At 50.3% G+C, this 27,147-nt stretch overlaps 8 protein-coding genes across 8 annotated transcripts; 4 read left to right on the top strand and 4 right to left on the bottom strand.

Annotated features, from left to right (window-relative positions):
* Positions 1 to 935: 935 nt before the first annotated feature.
* Positions 936 to 2,403, bottom strand: BU24DRAFT_380079 (uncharacterized protein). Its single transcript, XM_033524711.1, has 2 exons — positions 1,752 to 2,403; positions 936 to 1,698 (listed from the first exon to the last, which is right to left on the bottom strand). The coding sequence occupies exons 1-2, from the start codon at positions 1,996 to 1,998 to the stop codon at positions 1,394 to 1,396; spliced, it is 552 nt and encodes a 183-aa protein (XP_033377922.1). The 5' UTR covers positions 1,999 to 2,403; the 3' UTR covers positions 936 to 1,393.
* Positions 2,404 to 3,691: 1,288 nt separating this feature from the next.
* BU24DRAFT_497177 (uncharacterized protein) lies at positions 3,692 to 8,249 on the top strand (the record flags this gene model as incomplete). Its single annotated transcript, XM_033534245.1, has 6 exons — positions 3,692 to 4,371; positions 4,421 to 4,837; positions 4,890 to 6,014; positions 6,065 to 6,461; positions 6,515 to 7,736; positions 7,791 to 8,249. The coding sequence occupies 6 exons, from the start codon at positions 3,692 to 3,694 to the stop codon at positions 7,832 to 7,834; spliced, it is 3,885 nt and encodes a 1,294-aa protein (XP_033377921.1). The 3' UTR covers positions 7,835 to 8,249.
* Positions 8,250 to 10,663: 2,414 nt separating this feature from the next.
* BU24DRAFT_428474 (uncharacterized protein) lies at positions 10,664 to 11,108 on the bottom strand. Its single transcript, XM_033529489.1, has one exon. The coding sequence runs from the start codon at positions 11,037 to 11,039 to the stop codon at positions 10,686 to 10,688; it is 354 nt and encodes a 117-aa protein (XP_033377920.1). The 5' UTR covers positions 11,040 to 11,108; the 3' UTR covers positions 10,664 to 10,685.
* A 624-nt stretch (positions 11,109 to 11,732) lies between these two features.
* Positions 11,733 to 12,412, top strand: BU24DRAFT_78531 (uncharacterized protein). The gene is made up of 2 exons (XM_033534634.1): positions 11,733 to 11,872; positions 11,929 to 12,412. The coding sequence occupies exon 2, from the start codon at positions 12,022 to 12,024 to the stop codon at positions 12,343 to 12,345; it is 324 nt and encodes a 107-aa protein (XP_033377919.1). The 5' UTR covers positions 11,733 to 11,872; positions 11,929 to 12,021; the 3' UTR covers positions 12,346 to 12,412.
* A 2,902-nt stretch (positions 12,413 to 15,314) lies between these two features.
* BU24DRAFT_358087 (uncharacterized protein) lies at positions 15,315 to 16,052 on the bottom strand (the record flags this gene model as incomplete). Its single annotated transcript, XM_033523983.1, has 2 exons — positions 15,315 to 15,497; positions 15,531 to 16,052. 2 exons carry the CDS (start codon positions 16,050 to 16,052, stop codon positions 15,315 to 15,317), a joined length of 705 nt encoding a protein of 234 aa, XP_033377918.1.
* Positions 16,053 to 21,285: 5,233 nt separating this feature from the next.
* Positions 21,286 to 21,789, top strand: BU24DRAFT_414889 (uncharacterized protein; the record flags this gene model as incomplete). Its single annotated transcript, XM_033526253.1, has 2 exons — positions 21,286 to 21,412; positions 21,542 to 21,789. 2 exons carry the CDS (start codon positions 21,286 to 21,288, stop codon positions 21,787 to 21,789), a joined length of 375 nt encoding a protein of 124 aa, XP_033377917.1.
* Positions 21,790 to 23,169: 1,380 nt separating this feature from the next.
* On the top strand, positions 23,170 to 23,516 carry BU24DRAFT_357740 (50S ribosomal protein L33; the record flags this gene model as incomplete). Its single annotated transcript, XM_033523967.1, has 2 exons — positions 23,170 to 23,287; positions 23,470 to 23,516. Coding segments are annotated over 2 exons (165 nt in total), but the record flags the coding sequence as incomplete, so codon positions are not given.
* Positions 23,517 to 24,503: 987 nt separating this feature from the next.
* BU24DRAFT_473759 (iron reductase domain protein) lies at positions 24,504 to 25,364 on the bottom strand (the record flags this gene model as incomplete). The annotated part of the gene is made up of 1 exon (XM_033532808.1): positions 24,504 to 25,364. One exon carries the CDS (start codon positions 25,362 to 25,364, stop codon positions 24,504 to 24,506), a length of 861 nt encoding a protein of 286 aa, XP_033377915.1.
* Between the last annotated feature and the right edge of the window lie 1,783 nt (positions 25,365 to 27,147).

Raw genomic sequence — 27,147 nt, 5'->3', positions numbered from 1 at the left:
TGCTTATCTGTTGATTTGATTTGGGTCGAAGGTGTGTGCTTGAGTTGAGTTGGAGGGCCTGGGCTGTTTTGGGTGTTTAGTTTTGTGCTTGGAAAGGGTGTTTAGAAGTTAGGATGTTGTTTAAGTGACATTGGAATGTTGGGGTTTAGGGAATGGGATGGTGGGTGGGTGAGGTGTACGATACTGGCTGGCTGGCTGGTGTGGATTGTGATGGCGGTGATGGTGTTTGAAGTGTGGCTGGTAGAATCGTGGAAGTGTTTGTATTGTCTTCTGTTTGCTGTTGGAGTGGTATTGGGGGTTTGGTGAGGTGGGTTGAGGTGAAGGTGATGGCGGGTTGTGGTGGGTGGATGGTGGGCATGTTGGCAGCGAGTTAGTAAGTGAGTGAGGGAGTTAGTTTGAGCTTTAGTGAAAGTGACGGTGAAAGTGGAAGCGAAGGGGAAGATGGACATTAAGGTGTGGGTTCGAGCTTCAGTGAAAGTGAAGTTGGTCATTCTGATATAGGATGGGACAGAGCATATAGAGTCACTTCTAAGATGCTACATCATACTTTATAGCTACCTAGAGGGAACATAACAGATTTTAAAGATTGTGTTTATAGTATGTAAGAGATTGTTATTCTTTATGCATGTTCTTATAGGGTTGATATTAGTAGATAAATCTGCAGCTATGGACGGCAGTGTGTATAACATAGATTAGGAGAAGTATAGTGAACCAGTAGGAAGGATACTGTACTTGTATATGCTGTGTTATAGTAAGTAGTTTTGGTAGTTTCCTAGTAAGTAGGGTGAACCTGGTGGTGAACATGGTGGTGAAAGTAGATTTCGTGGTAAATGTATTAGTGAAGGTTAATAAAAAGGTGAACATGGCAAGTGTCTATCGAGACTAAGTAGTGGAGATTCATTACACACATCACCAGACATAGAGAAGTCCTTGAGACGAACATTTGATATATTTAGTCTTATGGCAGTCTTGCGCTGCCTAGCACATCGCAGATGCCAAAGGCAACTAATCGATGTGGTATTGCTTAGAGTCTACCTAGACTCGTGCGATTGGTTGTGCTGTCCAGGACAGCATCGCGCTAGCATGGCTGGGTATATATATACGATTACAAGGACAATTCGAAAGAAAGAAAGGAAAAGGATAACGAAATGAACTCGAAAATCAGATCAGTCTCGGCCGTTGGGCCAGGACTGCCATGCTCAGCATATCGACGACCAACGTTGACGTCGTGGGGCGGCCAATGGAAGGCCCGAAGCTGGATTCTGGATTGGCTTCATGGAGAAGCATGCTCCAGTGGAATTCTCCTTGCAGTTGAGGAAGGCAACATCTTGTGCCTGGACAGACAAGCGACGTCTGTTAACGGACGGTACGTGACGGGGATGGTCGCTCAGCTCTACTTCTTCCCGCCTATCACTTGCGCCTTCCAGCCTTTAGAAGTGGGAGTCTCAACGTCGAATTGGCTAGTGATTGTCGTAGTTGTCCTGCCCTGCTGAGAAGATGCTGGGAGCCCTTTCTCGATGTCGCGGGGAGATCGATTGGCCTTGGATGGAGGGGGAGAATCAAGACGGACACCAGTTCGACGGTTTGGACGTTTGGGGACATCACCACGGCCAGTAAGGCGACGAGAAGCCCTGCGTAGGGATTGTCTAACATCCCATTGTCGTTTCTTCGCAAGCCAAAAGAGGACCGCAGAGGCACCTGAAGGACAAGTCAGTGAGGCATTCCCGTATGGATTCGCAATTGTTATTTACCTCCAGCGACGGCCACCAGGACAGCGACGACAATGATGGCGATCAAGCCGCCTTTGGAAATGTTGAAGGCTCCCTTGGATGCCCCTTCTGCTCCCGCTTCACTGGGGTCCTGTGGATTGTCGACACCTCCATTGTATCCTTGATAGTTGGTTTCGACAGGCACTCGAGCGGTGAGAACAGATGCTGCCGCCCGATTCGCAAACACAAAGGACGACAGCAGTGCGTAGAAGAGGGGAGACACCAACATGATGGTAGATCGGTATCTACCTTTGCGTTTTAGATTGCGGCGAGGTGGTGCGAGTATCAGGCGCAATCCGTGGGTAGATGCAAAGAGGCACAGAAGTCGGTCGGTCTTACAGGCAGAATATCAGTCTACAGGATTCGGACAGCAGACCATCAGGTCTATATTGCGTGCCCGATGTGAGAATTCCTCATCACATTGGCCATCACCAAGACCCCGCTACAGGTCAGAACCGGCGGTTACAGGTAGGATAGTGCATTGTGACGAGCAAGGGGGGCCCGAACAGCAGCCTTGTGAGCAGGCGCGTCCTGATTTGGCGCAGAGCATGGCAAAAACGGAGGGACTTTGAGCGAATGGTGGGTACGATTGGCGAAGAAACGAGGATGTGAGTGCATTGGAGCGGTTGTAAACATGGAGGCGAGTTGATGAGTGGTTGTGCATGTTCAGGGTCCGGGTGATAGTGCAACCGGAGGAACGCAATCCACGATGCTGATTGGCTGACCCCGTGAAGCCCAGGTCTCTGCAAGCGCCGGGCATATCCTGTGAATGCAGGAGACGTACGATTCTTCTGTTAAACCGTCCGATTTTCATATACTTTATATATATAGATATATAGATACTGACTATCTGCCACTACTTTGATAATTGATCCCTATCGACCGCCGGATCGCTACCATCCCGCTGTTTGCCCAAATGCTCTTAAACTCCTGCCGTCTCGCTATCCTGCACACTAACCCGCACACGTCTTACCTTTTTGGAGTTCAAGGCAAGCCCACTGTCGCTATAGGTCACAACGAAGACTGCACTTCGTAAATGTTTGATCGCTCGCCCAAACGACACAAATCTTGTCAATCCTTTAATAAACTGCATTCGAAAATATGGTCAACCATGTATCATAATCTCGGTCATAAGCGCCCAGAACACCAATACCTCCCAAGCCCTAGGCGTCATCTATCTCTCTGTTCTGACCTGCACTCTGCATGGTTGATGCTCCACATGCGCATGCTTGTTCTCTCTGATCTATCGTCTGACGATTCAAGAGTGCTCCGACCAATATCTGGCGGAAATACTTGAATGATGAGGCGGTCAGTAGGCTCCGTGTGGCAAACGACCTTCTCGTCACGTGATACTCTTCGACCGCTTCCCCCCCCACAAGCAACCGCAAACCCGTGTAGGAATTTCTTAAGGAATTTGTCAAAGATCTTTGCCTCAAGCCAGATTCATTGTTGCTGTTCGAAGTGTAAACTTGCGGCTTAACCAGGAAGTATCATGCAGTCTACCTCTCCTTCCCTACACTTACACGTGCGAAAATAAATCCACAGAACGCCTAAGCCTGACATGGCTTTCACTTAACCTTTTCCCTGTTCCTTGCACTTACGAATATGAGGATGAACTTGTAGGATATACACTAAATGTTCATTGCAATCATGGTGGACCTATCTCCAGAGATGCTGTGCATAGTTGGTTTTGCCGGAAGCAGTCATCAGAGCAAATCGCCCTTGCCCCAACATGCTATCTATGGAAATGGAAGGCACTCACCGTCACCCACCGTCCACCTGAAATTTGAACATGGCCTCCCTCAGAAACCAATCTCCCTCCACCCATCTCGAATTTCACTACATCGTTCACCTTCACCTTCTTCCGTTTCGTTTACCTGCTAGCCCTCGAGAGAATTTCGAGCATGCAGACTGAAAGCCTCATGGCTTCTTCTGGAGTCCTCGTGGGGAGGCAACCCACAGTACCATCCCGTCTCAGACATGAATATCAGCCCGAAGCATCCGTTGAGGATATCATCATCCCCGAAACTCAAGAGTCAGCTGCAGTGATCGATACTGCAGAAGATCATGATCAGATGGGTAGCAGCATGGTACCAGAGAGCCCTACAACAGCCGCCTTTCTCGATAAGAACTCGGCTAGAAGTGGAACTTCAGCCCTCAACGTGGTCGAACCCATCCCTTGGATTCAGAAACCAGAGGTCGCAAAGGCTAGTCGTCCGAACACTTTTGCGTTTAAACCACTGCCACGATCATCTGCAGCGAAGGAATCTTTCAAAGATATTGAGCCAGTGCCACCGAAAAGACCGATGCACGCGGACAAGCTTGCGGGACCACTTTCTGTGGTTCAATCAGTTTCTGATGCCAACTCCTTCACAGAACCAAAGTCGTCAAAGCCTCACTCCATAACAGAGTCGTCGGAGAATCTTAAGCCTTGTCCTGATATCAAAGTTGAATTGGGGCCTGTGACGGAGCCGTGTATCGAAATTACGGGCATACTCGACGATGTCCACCGCACAGAAGCCCGTGGAGCTGAGCCGACTTTGGAGGCTATACAAGTTGTGATAGATACAACTACTCAATCTCCAGAAACAACAAAAGAGGTGTAAGTTTCCATGGCATCTAGACCACGTCACAGCTGCTGATTTATATAGTTCCCCGAGTCACCCGAAAAAGGATCGTCAATCCTATCGAGAATTGCTTTCATCTGCAGATACCAACTGTACACCGCTCGAGCCCACTGTGCCAGGCGATAAGAGACTAGAGCACAAAAGAAGCCGCAAGGAGCGTTCGAAGCAGCGTCGAAGGCCCGCGAAGGGAATACCCTTTAGACGTAGCGGCACTACTGTCGAGAATACTACCCATAAAGGCGATACCACCGTGCAGAAACCGGGCACTGCCTTGTTGTCCGTGGAATGTGAGAACATGGTCAATGACAAGGCCGAGGGTCTTAGTCGCAGCAATATCACCGCCGATCCTCGTCCAGATGATGCACAGTCTACATCACACTTGAGTGAAGAAGATAATCATGATGTGCCCCGCGGCAGCCGTGGATCTCCAGATACCCCGCAGTAAGTAATGCCATCCATGAATCACCCAAAGCTCTTGTTCTAAATGCTTCAGCCATCAAAACGGCGATACCGTAGAATTGCGGGCTGTACAGGCTGGATCAGACGAACCGCCTAGCCAGTCTATGAACACCAGCGTAGAGCTTGATTCCAATTCAGACCCCCAAAAGGCCACTACTTCTGATGAGCGATCAAAATTGGACGTGCATGATCAATTTCTGCATCGGGTATCTTCACAAGCTTCGCCAGGTCGGATAGGTAAACCAAAACGCAATCCTATCTCTCGTTCTCAAATCGCCTCATCGCATCCCAAGAAAAAGCACCCCTTTGCATCTCTGGATGGTCCCCAACAATCTTTCCTTGCCTACCTAAGCATACATGAATCAACACAACAAAAAGTCATTGATCATCAGGCCAAAGAGATTGATGCACTTCGGGTTACTGTTGAAGCTCAGGCGAAAAGCATTGATCACCAGGCCATGGAGAATAATGCGACTCGAGTAACTATCAAAGCTCAGGAAAAAAGCATTGATCACCAGGCCAAAGAGATTGACGCGCTTCAACTTACCATAAAAACCCAGGAGAAAAGCATTGCGGCGTTACAAGAGGCCAAAAATACTGCAGATGCACAAAAGGAACGACGGCAGAGGGTGTTGACAAAACTGCGGAACTTGACAGAAGGCATGGCATCAGATTTTCGCCAACTGGGTATCGATAATCGTCAGATCGTGGAGCAATTTCTGACGGTAGCAAACGAACATACCGAGAGCATTCTCGTCAGAAGCCACCAGCTGCACGAGCTGAAAGATGATTATATCAAGTTCATTCTTCCGTACCAAACAAGAATGCGATTTGGGTTGAAGGAATGTCGCAACACGCTCTTCAGGCTCATCTCCAACCTCAATCATGGTAAAACACAATTGGTAGCTGGGAAGGAGAAATATGCACAGCTCGAGGAGCGTGTTCGCACCCAGCTTCATACGATCCAGGCTGGCGTCGGAAAAGAAGGTCGAAGATTGTCCGAGAAGCTTGACAAATTGCAATCTTCAGTAGAAACAGCCTCCTGTGCTGATACTGCGAAATCGTTGCTCGAGGCACTTGACGCTTTCCGAACAAGACCTTTGCTTAGTCTGAGAGACTTGCAGTCGGCCGAGGGAATGTTGGAGAAAGTCCATCAAAGGTAAGTACATTCGGCTTTTATGGACAACTAAGCTCAAGACTATCGAACAGCATTCATACGAAACTCGACTCCCTACATGTTTCGGGTGGCGACCATGTCTCTGCTGTTGAAAATACCCGCGGCCTTGTGAAGGACAGCTTCGAGGACCTGAAGAACGACTTGTTAGATTTCAATAAGATCAAAACCGAATCTCAGATGCTTCAACAAGCAAATGAGCAGCTCAACCACCAGCTGGCGACGCAGAAAGGCCAATGCGACAAATTTGGGGAGGAAATTATCCAGTTGGAGAAAACCAAGTCTGAACATGAAGGGCACATTCAGAAACTGGAGGCGACTATAGCATCACTGAATGAACAATCAGGTCGAGAGAACGCAGCATCGTCAGAGACTAAGCTTGAACTGGAGAGGCTTTACGAAAAGCTTGGGGAGACTGAGCAGGCTAAGGAGGTCAGTCATCCGCTTGAAACAGTTCGATAGACTCGTAGCTGACTTGGTCGCAGCAAACCGAAGCCAATATCAAGGCTCAACTTGAAAAGCTTAACAAAAGCCACAGCAGAATCTTGGAAGACCGTGAGGCTGAATGGGCCAACAAGGTTCATCGGGCCAACCAAGAAAGAGACGAGAAGGACAGGATTTGTCAAAAGACACAGGATTCGTTGCAACGCATGCGACAGGAAAAGCATAGTCTTAACACGAATCTTAAGAGTGCTCGCGATGACAAAGAAAGCATGGCATTAAAGTTGAGCAAAGTGGAGAACGACCTAGACGATATGTCTCGCCTTGCTGAGGAGTATTCCTCACGCATAAAACAAATCCAGTCTGCTGGACTTGAAGAGAAATTTGAAGTCGAAAGGCGCGGCTTTCTGGATCGCATCACGACACTCGAAGAGAAGAAGAGCCAATTGGAGGAGGTGAACCGAACAAAGCTGACGGAGCTGCTGGCCAAATATAATACCAGCTTTCTCGGCATTACCAGTCCACAACTACGGTCGAGGTTGACAAGTCTATCCTTATCCGAAGGTCTTGATATGCTGGAACGGCTGCTAGAAGCAATGCAGAGTGCATCAAACCCTGTCACTCCAAATGCCCGCTCCGGTATTCCAAGTCAAACTGACAGTCCTGTTCGAAACCGGTCTGCAAGCTGTGTTCCAGAGACACAGTTGTTTGATACGCCCCCTGTATCAGGAGCACAGAACGCCGATGAGAAGTCACAAACCCAAGAGCCCTCTTCATCCTGTTCACAGCTATCAAGTTGTAGCTCGGACCAACTCCAAGAGATATTCTCCCAAAGTCAAGGAATCATCCATTCGCCACGGTCTGGGAACAACCACTCCACAATGGCTCGTAGCTATCAGCAGGGAATTAGTCTTCATACCGAGCGAAGCGATGGACAATTGGCAATGCGTGCCAATACCGCATCCCGGATGGTTCCTCGCCACCCGAAAGCGTCTTTGCAAGAGGACACAACAACAAAGCATCGTGGGAGCATCATGAAGTCTTCTTCCCCTATCAATGATCCCATACCTGCCCATGGGCATGGTTTAGAATTGAAGCGTAAGAATCCGTCAGATGCGGAGGCTCAGCCTCGTTCAAAAAGGAACCCTCCCTTGAAATCAGTGCTGCCCAGAACCATTGGTGAGGCCTCTCAGAAGCGCCAACGCAATACTCCAAAGACAAAAGGTTCAAACAACAGTGTCAGCACACCGGCTCGCCGCCCAAAGAGTAAGTGCAGCCGAACAGGAACTGCAACTTTTCGTACTGACATGAACTATACAGATCCCTCCTCACACTACGAGATGCGATTTAACGAAGAACTATAGCAAGTGGTCTCCTAAGTCATGTCCCTCGGAGATCTTACAATTGTCAACGCCTGTTTCTGTGGGTCGCAAGTTCGTATCGTGCAATATCCTGCCGATAGCTGTCATCACATACCTCTAATATCCCGTACCACAGTAACGAGAAGCCATGACGAACATCACGGATATAGAACCATCTCTGCAAGAGGAGCTTTCAAATACCAGTTCAGCTCAAGGTGAGCTCAAGGTGTGCACGTCATGTCAGTAGCATGTGCAAGAACTCTGGAACTCTGGGTGACTCCTCCCATATATGCCGCCAATGATCAGCTCGGGCACATCTGTAGCGAAGTCATTAGAATTTCGATTCTCCAGAACATCATACACATTACCTACTCCACCTCTATGTTATAGATCAGCTTCCACATGTCTTAGCGGGTAGCATAATACAATACAATATTCATAGACATGCACTTTCCACTAAAGTATGTGACCTTTAGTTTATGGCATTTTGAACCTTCAATTGAAAAATGTCTAATGTAGAGGTAATCACAGTCCTTTCCAAGTAAAAACACACTGGATGCCATCAACTTTACGCCATCTTAGCCGAGCCTCAGTTTGCACTGTTTCACCAGTCCATGACATTGCGTAGTCTAACACACCATGTGCAGAAACTCCACAGATTACCTCCACCAATATACACTATTCCTGTATACATGAATTAGCCTCCACGAACAACCATCAACACAATCACCCCAACACCAATTCCCACAGCCACGAAAGCCAACTAACTCCCAAATGCAAATTTAGCATCAAACCCTTCCTCCAACCTGCTGTGCCGCAACACCTCCCCACTCCCTCCCACCCACCAAAGCGCCTAGTCCACCACCAGCAAAACCTACAAGCGCCCGTCAATCAAAACCGTCCCTCTGTCCATCTACACACACAAAAATGAAGGACGAAAAGATAAAAAAGATTCACATCCTGGTGTGTGTGTGTGTGTTTGAAACACACCTACATATGCAGAGAGGTGGAGAAGAAAAAAACGCATGACCGCGCTTGCGAGCCAAACATAGACACCACGCGCGACGCGCGAGACTGCGTCCTCGCTAACGGGACGGGAGGGTATCGTGGCCTATCGAGTGGTGGTGCGAGGGGTTTTCTGGTGCGAGATGTGCGAGGGAGATCGGGCGCAAGAGATGCGAAACGGGGGGGTTTGGGAGGGGGGTATAGGCGCCCTGGGGTGATGCGTTGCGGAGGGGATGGGGAGTATGGTCAGCATGAATGGAAATGTTGCGGTGAAGTGATGCTTGGTTTGTTGAAGGGGTGGTCCGGTTCACAAGCGGGAGGTTGAGGTTGTGAATGTCGGGGTGGTGTTGATTGAAGGTATGGCGGTTCGTGGGGAGTAGCTTTTGGATTCTTCGGGTATGGAGCTATAATTAGTTGGACAAGTAGGTAGGTAGCTGTTCACCGTTGAGCGCACATGTCGTCGTTGCGACGCCGTAATCCAGTCCGAATCCCGTGATGCGATCAATTCTAGATGTCTCTTCCAGCGTTCAGCTTCGGAAATTGGAGTTGCGTTCAGACGTCATTACCTGACGACGGGAATCAATGCTCGTTTGATGTGTCTTAGTCGTCGCAAATTGCCATATGGTGTTGGCGTAAAACAGGTCAGTCAACTAGGAGCTTTGTCTGCTGGTGATACAAGTAGCTTCTCTACGACATAATCGCCGACTACGACCTGTGCGAACGAGCACGCCTGAGGCCACGATAGATGGTCCGCTAAACCACATCTGCACACATCTTTTCCGGCTGGCTGGTGGACCTTGTTGGAACCAAAAAAAACAAGGTTCAACAAAAAAGCAGGAACAAGAGCCGTAAAGGCCTTAGTGACGCGTTTGCTGGGGGGCTGAACCGGCAGAAAGAACGTATGCCATTCGTCCCATTCCCTGAGCAACTCCAAAAGATCAGAAAGTTGGTTGGAATGCGAAACATGCGAGAAAGAGGCGCAGAATCTGGATGGAGGAAGGTTTGGGGGCTAATATTAGAACTACGGCTCGGGGGAGGGAAATTGATAGGGCTGGCTCACGTGCGAACGGCCCCCAAACTGTCAACCCACCCAGGTACGGCCGATCATTTCCTCATCTGTAGCAATCGGTCTGGCCGAAGTAGTCCTGTGGCTGTGAATTATTGGAATGTTGTTGGTGGTACGCTTTTTGGTAATATGAAGTAATTTCAATTAAGACCTTCAGCTTGCAAGCCACATCCCATCCTTGAAGTTATAGTCCATCACGTGTGACCGCGAAATTCATCATTAGCCAGATACGGGACGTGTGCCTCAGGCCGGGTTCCCTGAGTGGTTGTGTTTCTTGTCACAGCCTCACATACCCCCCTAATTGTTTTGATTGTATGATAGCGGGATACTTGATATTCAAACATGGTGTTGTATGCGAGTACAAAGTGTCTGGCGCTGTCCAATGGAAGAGCGCCTTTCTGCCACTGTTCGAAACAGGCACAGCCCTGCCCTTTCGACTCTCGAGTTGTCAGTGCTTTTCACATGCTTTACCCGAATAGTATGAGAATGCATGGATGTAACTCGCTTGTGTATTTCCCTTTGGCATCACGATTCTCAACCTATCAATTGTAACATAATTGGCATATTATCTCCGTAACAAGGTCTAGAGAAGCACGAGTAATCAAGAGAATGCAGACGTGGATAGATGAAGACAAGTACACGCGCCGGCCGTCTGCTTCATCAGCTAGCTGTTCACCACCTTCACCGGTGAGGCTGCAATGCATTAGAGCTGCAGCTTGCGTGCAGATGCAATGGACGACAGACGCGCAAGCGACCACCGGTGTCGACGAGTCGGGCACGGGGTTAAACCCCAAACCCCATACCGACATATAGTGCATCGGCCAGTGACATGATCGCAATCTGTTTGTTGAGAAAGAGATCCCTTTTCGACAGCGGGGAATTGCCATCTCGTTGGACGGAGCATGCCAGGAACCTCCTTGCAATGCCCACATACATCGCGAGTGAGCGATGTGAGTTGGCATTGTGGATATGCCCCGGACTGGTAAAGCGGTAGCGACTGGATTGCGCAAGCGAGCCGAGTATACCATGTATTTCGTCGACGATGGTTCGAAAGATGATTGAGTGATCAACACGCCCGTATGTGCGCATGCGCGCGCGCATGTCAGCGTCGGTTGAGGTGGACACGGCTAACTGCATCAAATGTCCGACTGGAGAGGCTGGCAGGCTGGCAGGTGGAGCGGATATCAGACGATGTCCACTTTTGGTCGGTCATTTGTTGTTTCTGGCTCAATGGATTGGACTGCCAACTCAGGTACGTGCCTATTTGGGGTAGATATGTATGTAATTACTATGTGTATGTACATGTATGTACAACATCTGCTGAAACAATGCACCCCTCAATCACCGGTCGCGATAATTACAAGTCGACACCTTTGGCATCCACAAGACCAGCCTGAGCAATCGATCCCATGTGGAGTCTTTGCCAACGAATGTCTTCATTTAGTTCTGTCCCAATTCGAAAACGCGCAACGATCATCGACATCGACTGAGACGGCAGAAGAGCTCAGGTACCGAAGCCGAGCCGGGCAGCCCATAGTAGCACGGTCAGCAGTTCTTACATACAGTCCAATACTCGTACAGTATGTGCATACATGATGTTGTGTTGCCGTGCCAGCTCACGGAACTCGCCACCGATCTCCGCCGAGGTATCCCCATTCCCCTAGATATCGCCCAGATACGCGTGTTCACGCCTCATTTTCGAGGTGTCGGTTCTTTTTCAAACGCAGCAAACACCAGTTCGAACAATCAGAGGTCATCTCGGTCTTATGAAGCCCTAACGTGTCATTATGATCTTCGAACTATACTACGATAACGTGATGGTGCCCGATGGATGATAGTCATGTTTGCTCGCCCACAGGGTATTTGCCGGCATCGTGAGGCTTCAACGAAGGACGCTGGACCCTGAAAAGCGAGATCCCGTGTGCTGGGAAGTGCGGTATGTTCTTGCACCGAGGTTGGGAATACGAGAGGTAGTTGCTCGTAGCCATTCCACGGTATCCCGGGTTGTCAAGTTGACGTGTCAAAGCTTTTGACGTCGTGGAGCTTTTCGGCACGGCAGACTATCTACAAGTAGGAAGAGAGGAGGGACTTCGGCTTCACGGCGCGATGCGATGCATAGATGCCCTCGGTCACGGTTTTGGTCGTAGTATGTTTGTTAGCAATCGACCTGTTTCAAACAGGTACACCGGACCTTCTATGGTTCGCCCAACTGGACTCGAGGTCTTGGTGTTGGCCAAACACGTGGACCATGTCGAGTCGAGGTGTTAGACACGACAATCAAGTCGACAGGTTCATTGGTGATCACAAGCACGGAGTACTCTATACCAGTTCCACGTCTATCTGTTCATCTCCGCCTTTTTGCAAAAGTGCCGACTCCGATCCCCAAGTTATTCCCCCTCCATTATCGTATGGACTCTGCCAGAATAAGAAAAAGCAAAAATAATATCCAAGCCAAGGGACCCTTCCATAGTTGCCTCCCCTTCGCGACCCGCCTCACCCTTTCACAGGCAGAGTCGGAAGGAAGATCTACAACACCATCACAAGTCTCCCAACCAAGATACTGGGCCCGCACTCTCGTCATCCATCCCCTTCAGACAAGGACGACATTACGGCCAAGTTTCTTGCCTGCCTTGCGCATTCGCCTCTATCATCTGGGCATTTCCGTAATTGCAAACATGTCGACGTAGACGTAAACGTAGACCTAGACAGAATGCTGGTAAGCAAAAGGTTGACGTCGTCACCATCTGAAACAGCCTCGTCTGCGAATGAGAGACCACAAAACATGATAGACGAGGTGTGTCCCGTGTGAGTCGTGCGCGCCTCAGCAAGCAGGCAGCGTAAGCCAGACAGATGGTGGTGCGACCGATTGCGCACATCGTCATCATCGTCGTCGCCGTCGCCGTCGTCCATTCAACCACGTCTTCATTTCGCACATCAGCCAGCCAACCAACCAACCAACCAGCCGACGCAATTTATCACTGAGCAAGGTGGTGAATAGCTCAGGCAAACCACTTCTCCGCTCCCCACGATCTTCTCAAGGTACGCGCATGAACGTTTCGAAGCGCGACGTAAAACATTATCGCACCTGCTATCCATAAATCATCTCGCCATGAATAAATTAATAGTTAAAATAAAAAATCCAATAACTATACCATGCCAATAGTCTTAATTTCCCATGCCCATGACTCTTGCGCAACTTCGCACAACCCTGACAACCACAGCCGATCGACTTCACTATCGATAAACATCGCTGCCGTCCGTAAGAAAACTCGCAAACTAGTTGCGTTTGACGAACGAAAAGGGTTCAGGGTTCCAGGCCCCAACGACACCTTTCCTCTCATTCTCGCACATCTGCCAGCCGTCGTCGCGGGAACGTCGATGCGTGAGTGGTCGTGTGTGTGGCCGCCTAACGCCCTGCCCGTCCGGAGGGGAGCATCTGACGTCGGTAGTGGTCGCATACTGCCTGTCTCGTCTTGTCTTGTTTGGCAGTATTGCGCATTACACAGTACACTACAGCGGATGCTTCCAAGCACGCACTGCGCAGGCAGAAATGCACCTTGAAAATCAAAATATAATTATACGTGCATCTTACTTACATACCAAAACTACGCGACATTTAGTTCGTGCTACAACATCAGCAGTAGCAGTAGCAGCAGCAGTAATTGACTAGTAGTAGTCGATCAATCGGTCGGTCGGCCGTCTCTACGACCTCTCCCTGCCTATCAAAATGATAACCTCAACACATACCTCGTACCTTCACCATCGTTTCACCCTAGTAATATCAAAAAAGGTGTCTACTCTGCTTACGCTGCACACATTCATACATAGATACATGAACAACAGTAAAATAATTATCCGATACTCTCGATTAATCGCCCGATCCATCAATCGATCAACACCCATGCTATCAACTGCTGCTGCTGCTCACACCCTACGAATTCCAAAGTGCACCACCGTCGTTCGATCAATTCAGTAATTATCTCGCACTTTTGCCCCTCCCCTGCTACACTACACCCTATACTCATAGCTAGTTATCTCGAAATGATTAAAGTCAAAGTGAAAAAAAATGGCAGTACGGTGCACTGTTACACAACACCCACTTCTGCACTACTCACTGGCACGCCTTAATATGCAAAACTCCAAACTTCAACCATTTTTTGCACCCTAGGGCCTACTCACTGCTTTCTTGCACTGCACGAATGAATATGCAAAACTGCACTTTCATCCCCTTTTACACTCTTGTCGCTTTTGCACTCAACAAGTACTTACTCCATAGTGTCTAAAACCAAGGGATGCAGTTCTAATGCAGCAAGCAAGAAAAAAAAACAAGTCGCGTGGTCGGCGCACCCGTAGTCACGCCGCGGTCGTGCGTGCATTGGTGACTGACTGACTGCTGTTGTGTATCAAGTGTGTTGTTGTGCTGCCGGTGGTGGTGGTGGTGGTGGTGGTGGTGGGGTGTCTTGCTTTCTGCATTCGGCGTGGTGTGCTGGTGGGGTGTGTGTAGCTACTCGTACATGACTACGTGCGTGCAAGTTGCCAAGATATACTTGCACCTAGCTGTTGCTGCAGCACCACCTCCCCCCCCCCCCCTACCTCAGCACTAAGTGACTACGAGTAAATTGTGAGAGGAGATAGGACGACGCAGTTGGAGAGTTCCTGGCCTGGTGCGGTGCGTACGGGGACGGGAAAGGGGGGACGGAAGGTCGAGCCAGAGGTATGCTGCGAGGCTGTGAAGACTGTCCATTCGCAGGTGGGAGAGAAAGCCTCCAGGGGCATTTTTTCCAATTCATTCAATCAATCTCTCTCGGCCCATTCGCGAATCAAAAGTGCTGGGGTGTAGGGGGAACGGTTCATCACTCAAGGGGAAAGGCTTGGGGGGAATGCAAGATTTTGGGTTTTGTGTTACAACAGTGTTTATTCCATTCAACTGTCTATCCTAACGTCCCCTTCCCTCCTGTCGTGGGTTCCAGTGTTCTCATTCAGCTCGTAAGCCCCAGACGTCATCACATTGTGAAATGTCCGTCTTCCGCCCAAGTTCCTCTGCAAATTGGACCCCCACTGTAGTCTGTGGGCGCCCTTGCATCTCCCTCTTCTCCGCTTCATTCCATGCAAACCCCGAGTATCTTTCCTTCATAACAGCAAACGCAGTGCTTCCTCCCGCAAGCAAAGCAAAACAAGGACCTCTGATCAAAACTTGTTGATGCTGGAAATAATCGACACAATTAACTGAAGTTGCAGGGCGCAGCTTTTGCAGCATGCGCCAGACGGCCATTGGGTTGGTTGGTGGAACGCTCTAGACTGAGCGTAGTCCTCTTGTCTAGGCTTTGCCGGTGGCTGGGTTTTCGTATGGTGTGCATATAGACGCTTTGTATTATAATAAAATCATCCCAAACAAAGGAAACGGTGGTTCATTCATCGGTAGTAGCCAGAGGACCTGTGCTCGCGGATGTCGCGCACAGAGGGCTCTCGCACCTCCACCCGGTAATGCTTTGCATTCCGGCGCATATCAGCAATGTCCTGCTCGTAGAGAGAGCCGCGTCGAGAGCCGGTAGAGTTGTTGATCTCGGCGACGGCCTTGACAGCTGGGGCTGGAGCCTTTGGCTTTGGTGATGCAGAGAGCTTCTCTACAGTGGCCGGCCAGTCAACAATCTCGCCAGATCGTGGTCGCTTTGGCTGCTCAATCTTGACGGAGCGTGATCGCTGGCGGGGAGCAACGTAGTAGGTGCGGTCCATGGAGACAAAAGGAGAGCGTGAGCGGTGACGTGCGCTGCGCTCAATGGCCTTCAGCAAGCCCTTGACCTCGAGGTAGTCGGCGGGCATCTCAACACGGACGAGCTTGTTCTCCTCCTCAGCAGTGCTGTAGGTCTCCCCCTTGGAGTTGTTGTAGAGGAAGCGGGCGACTTCCTGGGCCAGACGGTGGCCCTGGTCACAGAGCTGCTGATGGCGACGGTGGACCTGGTATGGGTCGACGCAGTAGGCACAGCGGCGGGCGTGCATCTCGAAGTGGTAAGCAGCCCAGCCCTCGTCGTGGTCAGCGGGACGAGAGACAGAGCTCACGGGGTCCCTCAAGAAGCCGACACGGGGAGAAGCGTCAGAGGAGGTGGAGCTCCTGGACGACCTGACGGACTTGGAGCGGACGAGAGTAGGCATGGTGTTGGTTCGAACTAGGGAAGGCATCTCTGCGGAAGGTGTAGAAGTGTTCTTCAAGATTGGGCGAGGTGAGGAAGCCGTGGTGACGACGACCGGTGCCAGGCGATGGGGGTAGGTTTTATAGTTTTGGTGTGCACAGTAGGAGGCCGGTGATTGAATCAAAGTGGATTGCTGAATGGTGACGGTTTGTGGTGGTAGTCCTTATAGCAGTGTTGGTGGTGGTGGTGGTGGTAGTGGTGGTGAATGGGAAGACTCTTTGTATTCAGACCTGGAAGGAAGGTTGGATGATTGTATGGAGGGAGGGTAGGATGGGACAGATGTTTTGTTGGACAGGTGGAATGTTGTTGTGGGATGTGGTGGATGAAGGAGGAGAGAAGATGGATTGAAGGTGGAAATGTGTAGGAATATGTATATCTGTAGAGAGTAGTGGACAGACCGGGGTATGGTTTGTATGGATGGAGCTATGCTATGGCTGCTGCTGCCATGCTAGGGAAAGGGCGATGGTGGTGGATGGTAGTGGCATGGACCATGGTGTGGATGGGTGGGTCCTTGCGCGCCTGCCCTCCTGCCCTGCCCTGCCCTACCCTACATTAGCCCAAGGCAACAAGGGCTCACCCTTACCATCTGGGCTTAGCCACCTCGACTCTTGCACTTTGCGAGTACGTAGACAGTTAGACACTCGACACTGGACAGTCATTCACTCATCCACTTACTGATCTCACTGCACACTGACCTCGCTCTCGCTCTGCCAGCAGCCCCCATCCCATCCCATCCCATCCCATCCCCATTCTCTTCGTCACCACAGTCGACTCCCCCTTCCTTACTACGCTATCCCCAATCAAGTAGGCGGTCAACAAACATCTACCACAACCACCGAGTCCACCATTTGGCATTCACTCATCCATTCATTCACTGCCCTCACCTCACCATACTCGTAGACCACTGCACGCACACTGCACACCGCACCCCCCTACACGGTACAAGTACATATGACAAACTGCAGCTCCCCCATGACGAACAGGCAAGACCGTCGGCGCGCGCTAGAGAAGAGACAATTCAAGACACTACACTATCGCATCCATCTATGCCCGGCATGCTTCATAGTCAGAAGACGCGCGACCGTATCGTCCTCTGATTGGCTGCGCCTCCATTCATGCCTTCAACCCACCACTATGGTACGTCCCAGTACGCGCTCCATCGGCCGACTCTTACCAGACTCCCTACTACTCATACTCGTAGTTACTATACTCAGTAACCACAAGAAACACAATGTCTAATCCTTATCCTAATCCCCATCATGCACTGCGACTATGCATCAATGATCTGCTTCCTGTTGGCTACTTGCCGCCGGTTTCCTTCTCAATGGAATCTTTGGTGGGTCCAAACAAAGGATCACCACCACGACAAGCAACGATTCCACCGTTCCTTGACTGACAAATGTTCATGCGAACGATGTAACAAACACTTGCGAAACGCACCGCGGATGGTGTGCAATAGTTAATTCGAACTCTATGACGCCACTGATGGTGATTCGACGATTCGACGACTGCGCCTTAGGATAGGCCAGGATTGCTATCGGTGGCTTTCAGGCAGCGCAGGCAGCACTATTATTGTACGAGGGGAGGGATCGTATGGGCACGGCCGCACGGGTATGGGTATGGCAGCCATGGTACGCTATGGGTATGGGCGGGCCATGATGGGGGACCAGGAAAAGGTGCACGGGAGATGTTCGCCGGGCACTACCGCTGAAACCACCCAGACATCGCCCAGATAGCCCACCACTCCCACCAAAGACACCCATTTCTTCCCGCTCTCCCTCCCCCTCTGCGCCTCAATGCCCCCCCTCCCCTCCCCTCCCCTCCCCTCCCCTCCAAGGGCCCCAGCACTCACTGGCTCTAGTTAGCCTGCGACCTCCTCTCAAGCTATTGCGACTTGACCGCTACACAAAAATGCACACTGCCACAACCGCTTCCAATGCCACTGTCATCCGGCCAATAATGACTTCATTTTCGAAAAGCCACAAGTGGCTGTTGCTACTAGTCGGCTCCCTACAGTCTCTGATTCGCACAGCGCCGGTTGCTTGCATGTGCAAAACCATTCCCCACTATGGTTCACGTCGGTGAGTGTAGTCTCAAAGAAACAATTCGATCAACAGGTGTTGTTGTTGAAGCCATCTACGTATATTCTCCGTCTGGACTCTGGACACATGGGCCTAGACGACTTCTGAGACGTACAGTTCCTGTAGTACAGTAATTGCACACAGGAAGAGGAGCACGCTGCCCAGCCCGCATTACGCCCTTCCTTTGTATCCAGGCCACGCTTCCCCAACAATCTGAGGGCGGCGTGGGGCCAAGATGTTTGCTTGCGCACCATCGACCGTCGACTCATCGACTCACAGTCTCTACAGATTGTACGAGCAGGCGTAGGGTTGGTCGCACTTGACCGACGCCTTTGTCATCCAACCCATGCATTCATTCTCCGGGGCCCGCACACACTTGCTTCCTGCAGAAAATTTGCAGACCTTGTGCGTACGGGACGATGCGGTCGCTACGTAGACTTTTGACCCAGTCTTACCTCCTCCTGTCTGACCGGAAAATGAAGGTCGCTCATTCGTCAGAATTCTTCCCGTAGATTCACTCTCATAGGCTACCTTCCAATGGGACATGCCCTCCGCCGCCAAACTGCATAGTTCGCGCACCCTGCCGAGCTGAAGACTATCTGGAGGAGTCAAAATTCAAAGATGGATCGAGCGGGCCAAGTCTCAACTCCGATCATCACGCAACGAAGGATCCGTCCGGATTGCTACAAACAAGCAGGCCACAGGGTTCGGGGAAATCCATTGTGCACATGCAACTCCCTCAATATCGATACGATGAACCCACCCGTATCGGCACTTGAGGAGCAAGTGAGTCAGTCAATGGATAATCTCCTCCTTCAGCGGAATCTGTATTGCTGCACACATTTCGCAGTATGACTCCAACCATAAACTATGCCACTTCTGCTCACCCGCATCCCCCCTCACAAAGACGTCGCCTCAGCGCGCGCCCCCGCTCCAGACCTACTGCGCAAGAGAGCAGACTACCACAGACTACCTTAGACTCCCCTAGACTTGCGATGTCATGAGACTTTGCCTACCTATGGGCTGTGCGCCTGTGCACCTCTAGTGAGGCTCTGCTAACGTCACTGTCACTCCAGCGCTCACTACGCTCCCTAAGCCCCGGATATCGGAACATTCCCCTCTACCTCGCAGCTGGACAAGTAGGACTAGAGATAGTCGAACTCCCAGTTCCTCTTGGCTAGACTCTCGTCTTGCTTGGACAGGAAGCCACATGCGTAGAATCTCAAGAACGTCTTCTCTGGGTGATATCCCCAAGTGCTCCGCCGAACCCTTGGACTTCTACCAATTCCGACTTGGCCACTCTACAACGATCAATAAAACGGATAATCAACGAAGAATCGCCACCTGGACCCAATACGTATTCTTGTCTTAGTTGCCTTGCGGTGATCGGAGGATAACCGGGATATTCTTTGTACCCCTTCGGCCTGCACCACCCATCTCCACGACGCTAACCGAAACGATATTGTTGCCTGTACTCAATTGCACCCTCTGTCACAGCATTGGCCTATCAAGAGGAGCCCAAATGGATCACAACACCTCTGACGGCCATATATCGCGAACTCCTTACGAATTGGATTGCTGGTTCCAGTCTTTTGGGTCGTTCGGATCAAAGCGACTGCGTACGTCGCCCGATTAGTCTTCTCTTTGAGGATGACGAGTCATGATTCTGGCCTTTCAGCCTGCAATAAGCATTCATATGCGTAAGTCGCCTAGTATTAGTCACCTCTCCCTAATCATCCATTTGGGTGTGCTTTCTATTTGGAAATAACTAGTTACGGTCGCCGGATGACTACTCTCGTTCTCTCATGTATTGCTGATTGACACGCGTCCGAACATTCACGATGATTATGGACAGTCATATCTAAATACAGTAGACCATACTTACACAATATTCTTAGGGCAGGCAAATGCCTATCATAAGAAAATTAGAAAGCGAACAAAGCGAGTTCAGTGTTTCTTACATTTCAAGATCTCAAGTTCTAGCAAATAACACATAGGGTCGCCAGTTGCGCGCAACTCCAAAATTGGATGATACTTTCTCCTCTTCCCTGATCTGGAAAATTCATTGAATAGAAATCATTATCCTGGTGCGATCTATTGCCAAGCTAGCGCCAGCATCGATCAATGGCGTCCTAGAAGACGTATGTCTGGTTGAAGCAAACGTGATATCCCCATCCATCCAAGACTGCGACGCGCACTCCCCTTATACAAACGCGATAAGGCTGCGTCAAAGGTTACGAACAAATCATCTCGACATAGTTGCTGCAAACGTTCACTGATATAATCGACGCGGCTGCTTACCTGCATTGATTTCATGCATCACGACCTCCACAGGTCAGATTCTGGGAGCATTCCAGCTCTTGGCAGCTTTGGTCAGCACCGGTTTTTGACGTCCACCACATCATCACAACCCCCAACGGTCAAATCGCAAGCTCCCAGCGTTCCCATTCACACTTTCACACGTGAGCGATCGCAGCACATGATCGCGCGTTCCCGCGCCTGTGATCAGCCGTTGCAGGCAAAATGGTTTAGATCGGTGTCAGGGCCAGGCACGAAAGCGATCCGTGCCCGAAATGCTTCCCCCCAGCTGTCATCTCCCACACCGCTGGTTTGGCATACCAAAAACCCAAGCAGCCCACCCCAGTCCTTCTTTTTCTTCTTTAATTTTTCTATTTCTCCAAAGAATTATCCTTCCATAATTTCAAGTCTCAATATCAATTCCTTCTCTTCGAAAAAAATCCAGTCGTCGCGTTGCAAATGCCCCCTCGTTCATTGCTTCTGAATGTGTCAATCACAGCCAAGGAGATCGACGATATCGGAAAACAGCAGGCTCTGGAATCCGTGAGAGAGATAGAAACCGATAACGGCGCCATCCAGCCTCGCGAGGGCTTAAAAGGGGGAAGGCAAGAAAGAATTGATTCCGCAGCTTCCAGTATGTTTAAAGTCTCGCGTCCAATTCAATTCCTTTGGTCCCGCTACATCCATCTATCTATCATCTATCTATCATCTATCTATTCCCCATCGCCACAGTCGAGTTACGCAGATAACTGATTTTTTTTCTTCACAGTCCAAGATTCGCCATTGTTACACAATGTCCACACATACGGCACCTCCATGCCTGTTCCCGCAACCATCGCGGCAGAGTACACCAACGTGACGACCATTTCTCACGAGGCTGCTCGACCCACACCCCATTCCCTGTACACTTCGCACTCCGAAGTCTGCTATCAAGACCAATACCGTAAGTCCATCACTCCTCGATCCCTCATTCTCGCATCAATCCCCCCTATCTTTCCCCAAAAAGCAGTCCCTTTCTTCGCCCACTCCCCCCAAAATCCACTGGAAACATTGTACTAACATACCCTCCCAGCAACGACCCCATCCACCTGCGGAACCTGCAACTTCGCAGACTCCCCCTCCTCATCCCCTGGCTCAACCACCTCCTCAACCTCATCGCTGTACCGCTGCTCCCGCTGCAAGAAGCAGCGCTACTGCTCCAAGAAGTGCCAGCGCGCCGACTGGCCGTCGCACAAGCAGCTCTGCACGCCGCCCGCCTACCTCGCGGGCGCGGAGATCGACAGGTCGAACACGCCTGCGCTGTCGCCCGGGCAGTTTTGAACTTAATTAGCTGGAGGTGGAGGTTTCGGGGGTGAGCGGAGAGGAAGAGGAGGATGAGAGTAGATCGACGAAAGTGAAGGAGAAGATTGTCTCGACGAGAGGATGAATGAGCAGAGAGCCCCATGCGGGACTGTGGAGGAACACTGTATATGCTACGCACGCACGCACTGTTGTACGCTGTCTTTGTCTACTTTGTACACGACCGAGGAAACCATCCAGACGGATCAGGGGGAAGGAAGTCAGGAAGACACACACATCCATCATTAACGATATCACGACCACACACACTTACATCAACACCCACCGCCACCCACATATTAGAACTCCCCCTTTCGATTATTTCCCACCCCCAACTTTAAACATATCTTAGCATTTTGGCGATGGCGTTCTTTTCCCACACACACATTTCGGCTCACAAAAAAGTATTAAAGCGATTTAAATTGTAGATTTTCTAGAGATAAACTATTGCCAACGAAGGCCAACGAAGGAAAGCATTCATTTGCTTAACGGATAGTTACGATACGGAGTACATAAAAATTGGATATCATGGTTTTGCATAAAAGTGTACGTGTTCGTTTTGGCTTCACCGCATATTGAGTTGGGAGTCTAAGGGGATGTTAGTGACGACTGTTGGAGCTTGGAGGGAGAAACACGTAGGTCGATTGTTCGTGGAGATTAGATAGGAGGTTTGTCGGTGAGGTGTATAGGTGTCTGTTAATGTTAACGTAGATGTGCGATGCTACTATGCAATTCATTCAACTTGCGCATCGCATTTATCGTTAAACCACAAATACAGAAACATTGAGTAAAGTAAACAAACAAACACCGCCAAAAACCTCCCACCTCCTCCCTCTCCAATCCTCAATCCCCAGAAACCACCCATACCATACATCAATTCCACGCGCCAACACGTCAAAAATCAAAACCCTCCCATCTAATCCCACGCCATCACCCCGTCCTTCCTCCTCTCCCATATCCATTGTCCCCTACAATCCTAATCCAGCGGTGAGCCCATCCACGCTAATCAACCACCAAGCAAGAAAAAACCGGGGTCCCGCTACCGACCCACCGGTAACGATTGGGAACTCCACTCCACTCCCATCCAACGCACGTCCCCCCTCTTGCCGCCAAGCCCTTTCGAAAATTCCATCGACGAAACGACGACGAACGTCGTGCGTAGCTACGTACATCGCTGTCCACGAGATCCACCACGCGAACGCACAACACACGAAGGAAGGAAAGAAGGATGGCGAAGAAAGGTACGTCCGCCTGCCTCCCCCCCCTCCTGTTTATCCAATTGAGGAATGGAAACGGGGGATGGGAGGAGAGGGGAGTCTATGGGTTGGGGGGGGGATTGAGAGCTGATGTGGAATTCGAACAGCCAAGTCGAGGACCCTGATGGTCCGGCTCATCTCCATGGCTATGACGGGGTACTACCGCACCGTCATGAGGCCGCGCGCGCACCGCCCGCTCAGCATGCTGAAATATGATCCCATCGGTACGACTTCCCCTGTTTTTCTTAGGTTTTGGTTTCTTCACGGGGAGGAGAGGGGAGCGGGTGGGAGTGGGGATGGACATCTACGGGGTTTCGGGGGTCCAGGGGAAGGAGGGGAAGATGGGCAGGCTGGGTTGATTGAGGGAGGAGTTGATGGGGAATTTTTGCTGACTTGGAGTTTGCAGTGCGGAAACAAGTGCTCTTCCTTGAGCAGAAGCGCGGAAAGAAATAGAGAAGGCACGGTTCGAGGTCGTGTTGGCGAAACATATTCGGACGAGACTTTGCGAGCGGACGAATGAAGGATGGATGGGGCGGATGGCATGATATGTTGAGACGAGGGTTTCATGGAAGGACGGGCGTACATGGTCCACGACGACGACTCGATGCCATTGCAAGCGAGGATACGGGAGACGTAAATGTCGGGATGGCATGGCGGCGGTGTTGGGTGGGATCTAAACCGTACGATCGGTATGATTCGAGATTTTGGGATGCATATACACGGATGTAAGAGGAAGGATGTGTATGATTATTGTACCATCAATGGCATGCAAAGCATGGAAAGGCGTTATCGCAACAACAAGAATAAAAGAAAAATTATATCCCCCCTTAAGAATCATCGACGATTGAAAGTGAACATGTACGTGCTGACGAGATTTTGACATCGTTTCGAACCCCCCGCGAACACACATCCTAGCTCGTCTGGTTTGGAGGAGATGCTAATGTGCCTGTGTTGGTCTGAATGGCTTGATCTTTATGATATGCTGGGTCGTGTTATATCCCTCACGCAAGCACTATGCGTCCTGACCTATGGGCAAGGACACGAATAGTTGAGATGCATGCCAGAACCAAAGCGAACATTGTAGCCCTCAAGAATGGCAAATGGGAGCTTTTCGAGGAGACTTCAATGGAGTCATGGAATCCAGATGGTGAAGTGCCTGCATTCATTTATCTGTGGTGGTTTTATTAACAACAGTGGACGAATATCGACAAGATTCATCCGCTACTGCTATTTCTTGCCGTTTAATTGAGAACTTCTTATTCTTATTTTCCTTTTTTATATCTTTTAGGCTAGGTGATGCTACAAATACAAACACATCCAATGTACAGGATCATTGCAACGCACAACAAATGACTTACGCAGATCTACTTTTACAGCACGGCGGAGCCCTCCAATCTTTCATAAATCCTACAAAACCCACACCCCCGAAGCCCCAACCCCTCAATCATCATCCTCATCATCAGTAACATCCCCGTCCCTCACCTCCTCCACCTCATTCTCAACATCAAACTCCGCCACTCCAGCAAGCGCAGGCACCGCATTCGCCGGCGGTGCCACCGCCTCCCCCGCCGTCTTCGCAACATCCTCAAACTTCTCGTTCCTCGCCTCTCCCAACCTCGCCGTGAACGGCCCAAAAAATCTATCATCGAAGTTCAACACCGCAGCGCCGGGGTCCGCTCGATCTCCCTGCGGCGCCTTGGGCGAGAATGCCCAGCCCATCACCGCGTTGCCCGTCGCGGGGTCCTGGCGGAAGCCGAGCGTGGAGTTGAGGCAATTTTCGCAGAGGAAGGTGTAGCTGAGTGCTGTTGCATTCGCGACGATGCCGTCGGGAAGGGGGCGGACGGCGAAGGTGCCGGAGACGGCGGGAGGATTGTCATCGTTGGTTGACTGGCGAAATGATGCTGCGACGCCGTCTTTGCCGTCGTTCCAGACGGCGAGGAGGAGGTTGCCGTCGTCGTCGCCTGTGAGGCCCATGGCGCCCCAGCCTTGGCCGTCGACGAGCGGGAAGTCGAGTTGGCCGATGAAGGAGCCGGCTGTTTCGGGGGTCAGGGGCGTGGTGGGGAGGGCCATGGAGAAGCCAAAGGAGGTGCTAGCGTCGAAGAAGCGCTCCATTTTCAGGCCGGTGGTTTGTTCGACGAAGGATTCGGTCATCTGGCGGGGGGAAGTGCTGGGGTTACCGTTGTTCTGGGCCGAGGAGAGATTGAAGAACAGTGCGGATGTGAGGATGCTTGTGGAGAGGAGCCGAGTGCTGAAGTTGCGACTCTGAGAAGAACTCCCCTTTGCTGGAAATAGGAAAGGCATATTGAAGATGTGGAAAAGGAAACGAAAGAATGGATACGAAATGAGAGGCTTATGAATCAAACGATTCAACACTTGTAATGAACGAATTGATGTAATGAGAAAGCGAATGCTGAAATAGTTTCAAAGGAATCGAATCTTCGATACTGCCACTACATATAACAAGCTTGAATTCACCCGAACGTGTTAGTCCCCGGACGTCCACAGCACTGCTGTATGGCCATGAATCTAAAAACAACTGCCAAGTCAAAGCCATGCTGATTTAGACTATCCCTTGTGCTTAATGCCATACTGCATCGCCGAGACGCACGACCGGCATGAATGATCCATCTTCGGAGCATATTGCGTACTTCCATTGGCAGTGACGAACCGCGGAGCGTTTGTCCACTCCCGTCGTATTACATACACGACTTTCTGGAGAAGAGTCCCGACCAATGACGATAATTCGAATTGAAAGTAGTTCCGGTCTGTTTCGCTTAGGTATGGATAATCTCCGAATAGCGGATTTCATCGTGTAAAGTTAAGTTAGATGCCCTAGCTGTACGGCATACATCGTGAATCAACCACTCCGATTTGAGACCATACAGCCACGCCCAAGCCAATGTATTTTTCAGCGATGCGCGGAAAGAACCCGATGAATTCTCAAGATGACCTCAAGCAACATATATTGGCTAGGGAAAGTCGGTCCGTTAAAGCTTGAGAGGCTACGGACACTCGATGAAACTACCAAGACCCCGACAGACGTACAAAGTCCACGAGTCCCACTTGAACACAATTCTGAACTTACGAGAAATGGAAGCGATCTCCACATAGAAGCCATATGGGGCTCTTTACTTCAGGCTCTGTCATGAGGTAGTAATCGATTGCGGAGTCTTAGGTTTTACTTGGCCCTCTGTTCGTTCATAGTCGAGATAGGTTTGGTCAAAAGGGTACCATGACGATAGAAACCTTCTGTCGAAACATGAGATACTTTACCGAAGAATTAAATCTGTCCATACTCGATACATGATTCAAGAGCATCATATTAGAAGTATCCGGGGTCGGTCACTCCCGTTCGTACGCGAAGCTGCACAGTCGATCCTCCATTCACGATCTGCGACTCGCCCGACACTAATCCATATGAGACGGTGCTATGCATACGACAGTCTATCCTTTCAAGATGTCAAAGATATCGAGGAACCTAATACGACGATTTACATCAGTCTTTCAAAAAAGCTTTAAACCACCAAATTCATAGACCATGACCTCCGTACGATAGGTTGACTTGACTTGTTCCACTACTTATCCAAAGAATTTTCCATAGTGATGCTTCATAAATCGTTATGTCAATATCGTAAGTATCCGGCGACGTCTAATGAACTCCAAATGTACAACACCCAACGCCTTGCTCTCCCCAAACAAAGAGCCATCAGAACGAACCTCCCAATGGAAACCATCCGATCTCATAACTATTCCAACCCTCCCTGCAATCCCATCACGCAAACCATGCCACTCACACCATCTCACCATCCCCATCCTCACTACTCCTAGCCTCTCCCTCCCCATCGATCAAAGCATCATATTCTCCCCTCGCCCCGTGCCTCCCCCCCGCCGCCAACCCGAACCGACAACTCGGACACGAATTACAAGCATACGCCGCACCAATCCCACCAGACGCAACCACCTCCTTGAGCTGCAGCACCACAAAGTACACATGAACCGCACTACCCTCAGACCATCAGCATCAACACTTTCAACCCCCGAACAGCAAAAAAGGGACATTCAACTCACAGATCAACCATCAAAA

The sequence above is a fragment of the Aaosphaeria arxii genome (assembly GCF_010015735.1).
Source record: "Aaosphaeria arxii CBS 175.79 unplaced genomic scaffold BU24scaffold_13, whole genome shotgun sequence".
In the NCBI taxonomy this organism is placed as follows: domain Eukaryota; kingdom Fungi; phylum Ascomycota; class Dothideomycetes; order Pleosporales; genus Aaosphaeria; species Aaosphaeria arxii.
This window is presented reverse-complemented; position numbering and strand designations above follow the sequence as displayed.

Excerpts from the sequence above, each read along its gene's own strand:
- BU24DRAFT_380079 (XM_033524711.1), bottom strand. The coding sequence starts at position 1,998 with ATGTTGGTGTCTCCCCTCTTCTACGCACTGCTGTCGTCCTTTGTGTTT. Across the intron at positions 1,699-1,751 it reads CCTGGTGGCCGTCGCTGGAG|GTGCCTCTGCGGTCCTCTTT; the intron begins GTAAATAACAAT and ends CTTGTCCTTCAG.
- BU24DRAFT_428474 (XM_033529489.1), bottom strand. The coding sequence starts at position 11,039 with ATGCAGTTAGCCGTGTCCACCTCAACCGACGCTGACATGCGCGCGCGC.
- BU24DRAFT_78531 (XM_033534634.1), top strand. The coding sequence starts at position 12,022 with ATGCCCTCGGTCACGGTTTTGGTCGTAGTATGTTTGTTAGCAATCGAC.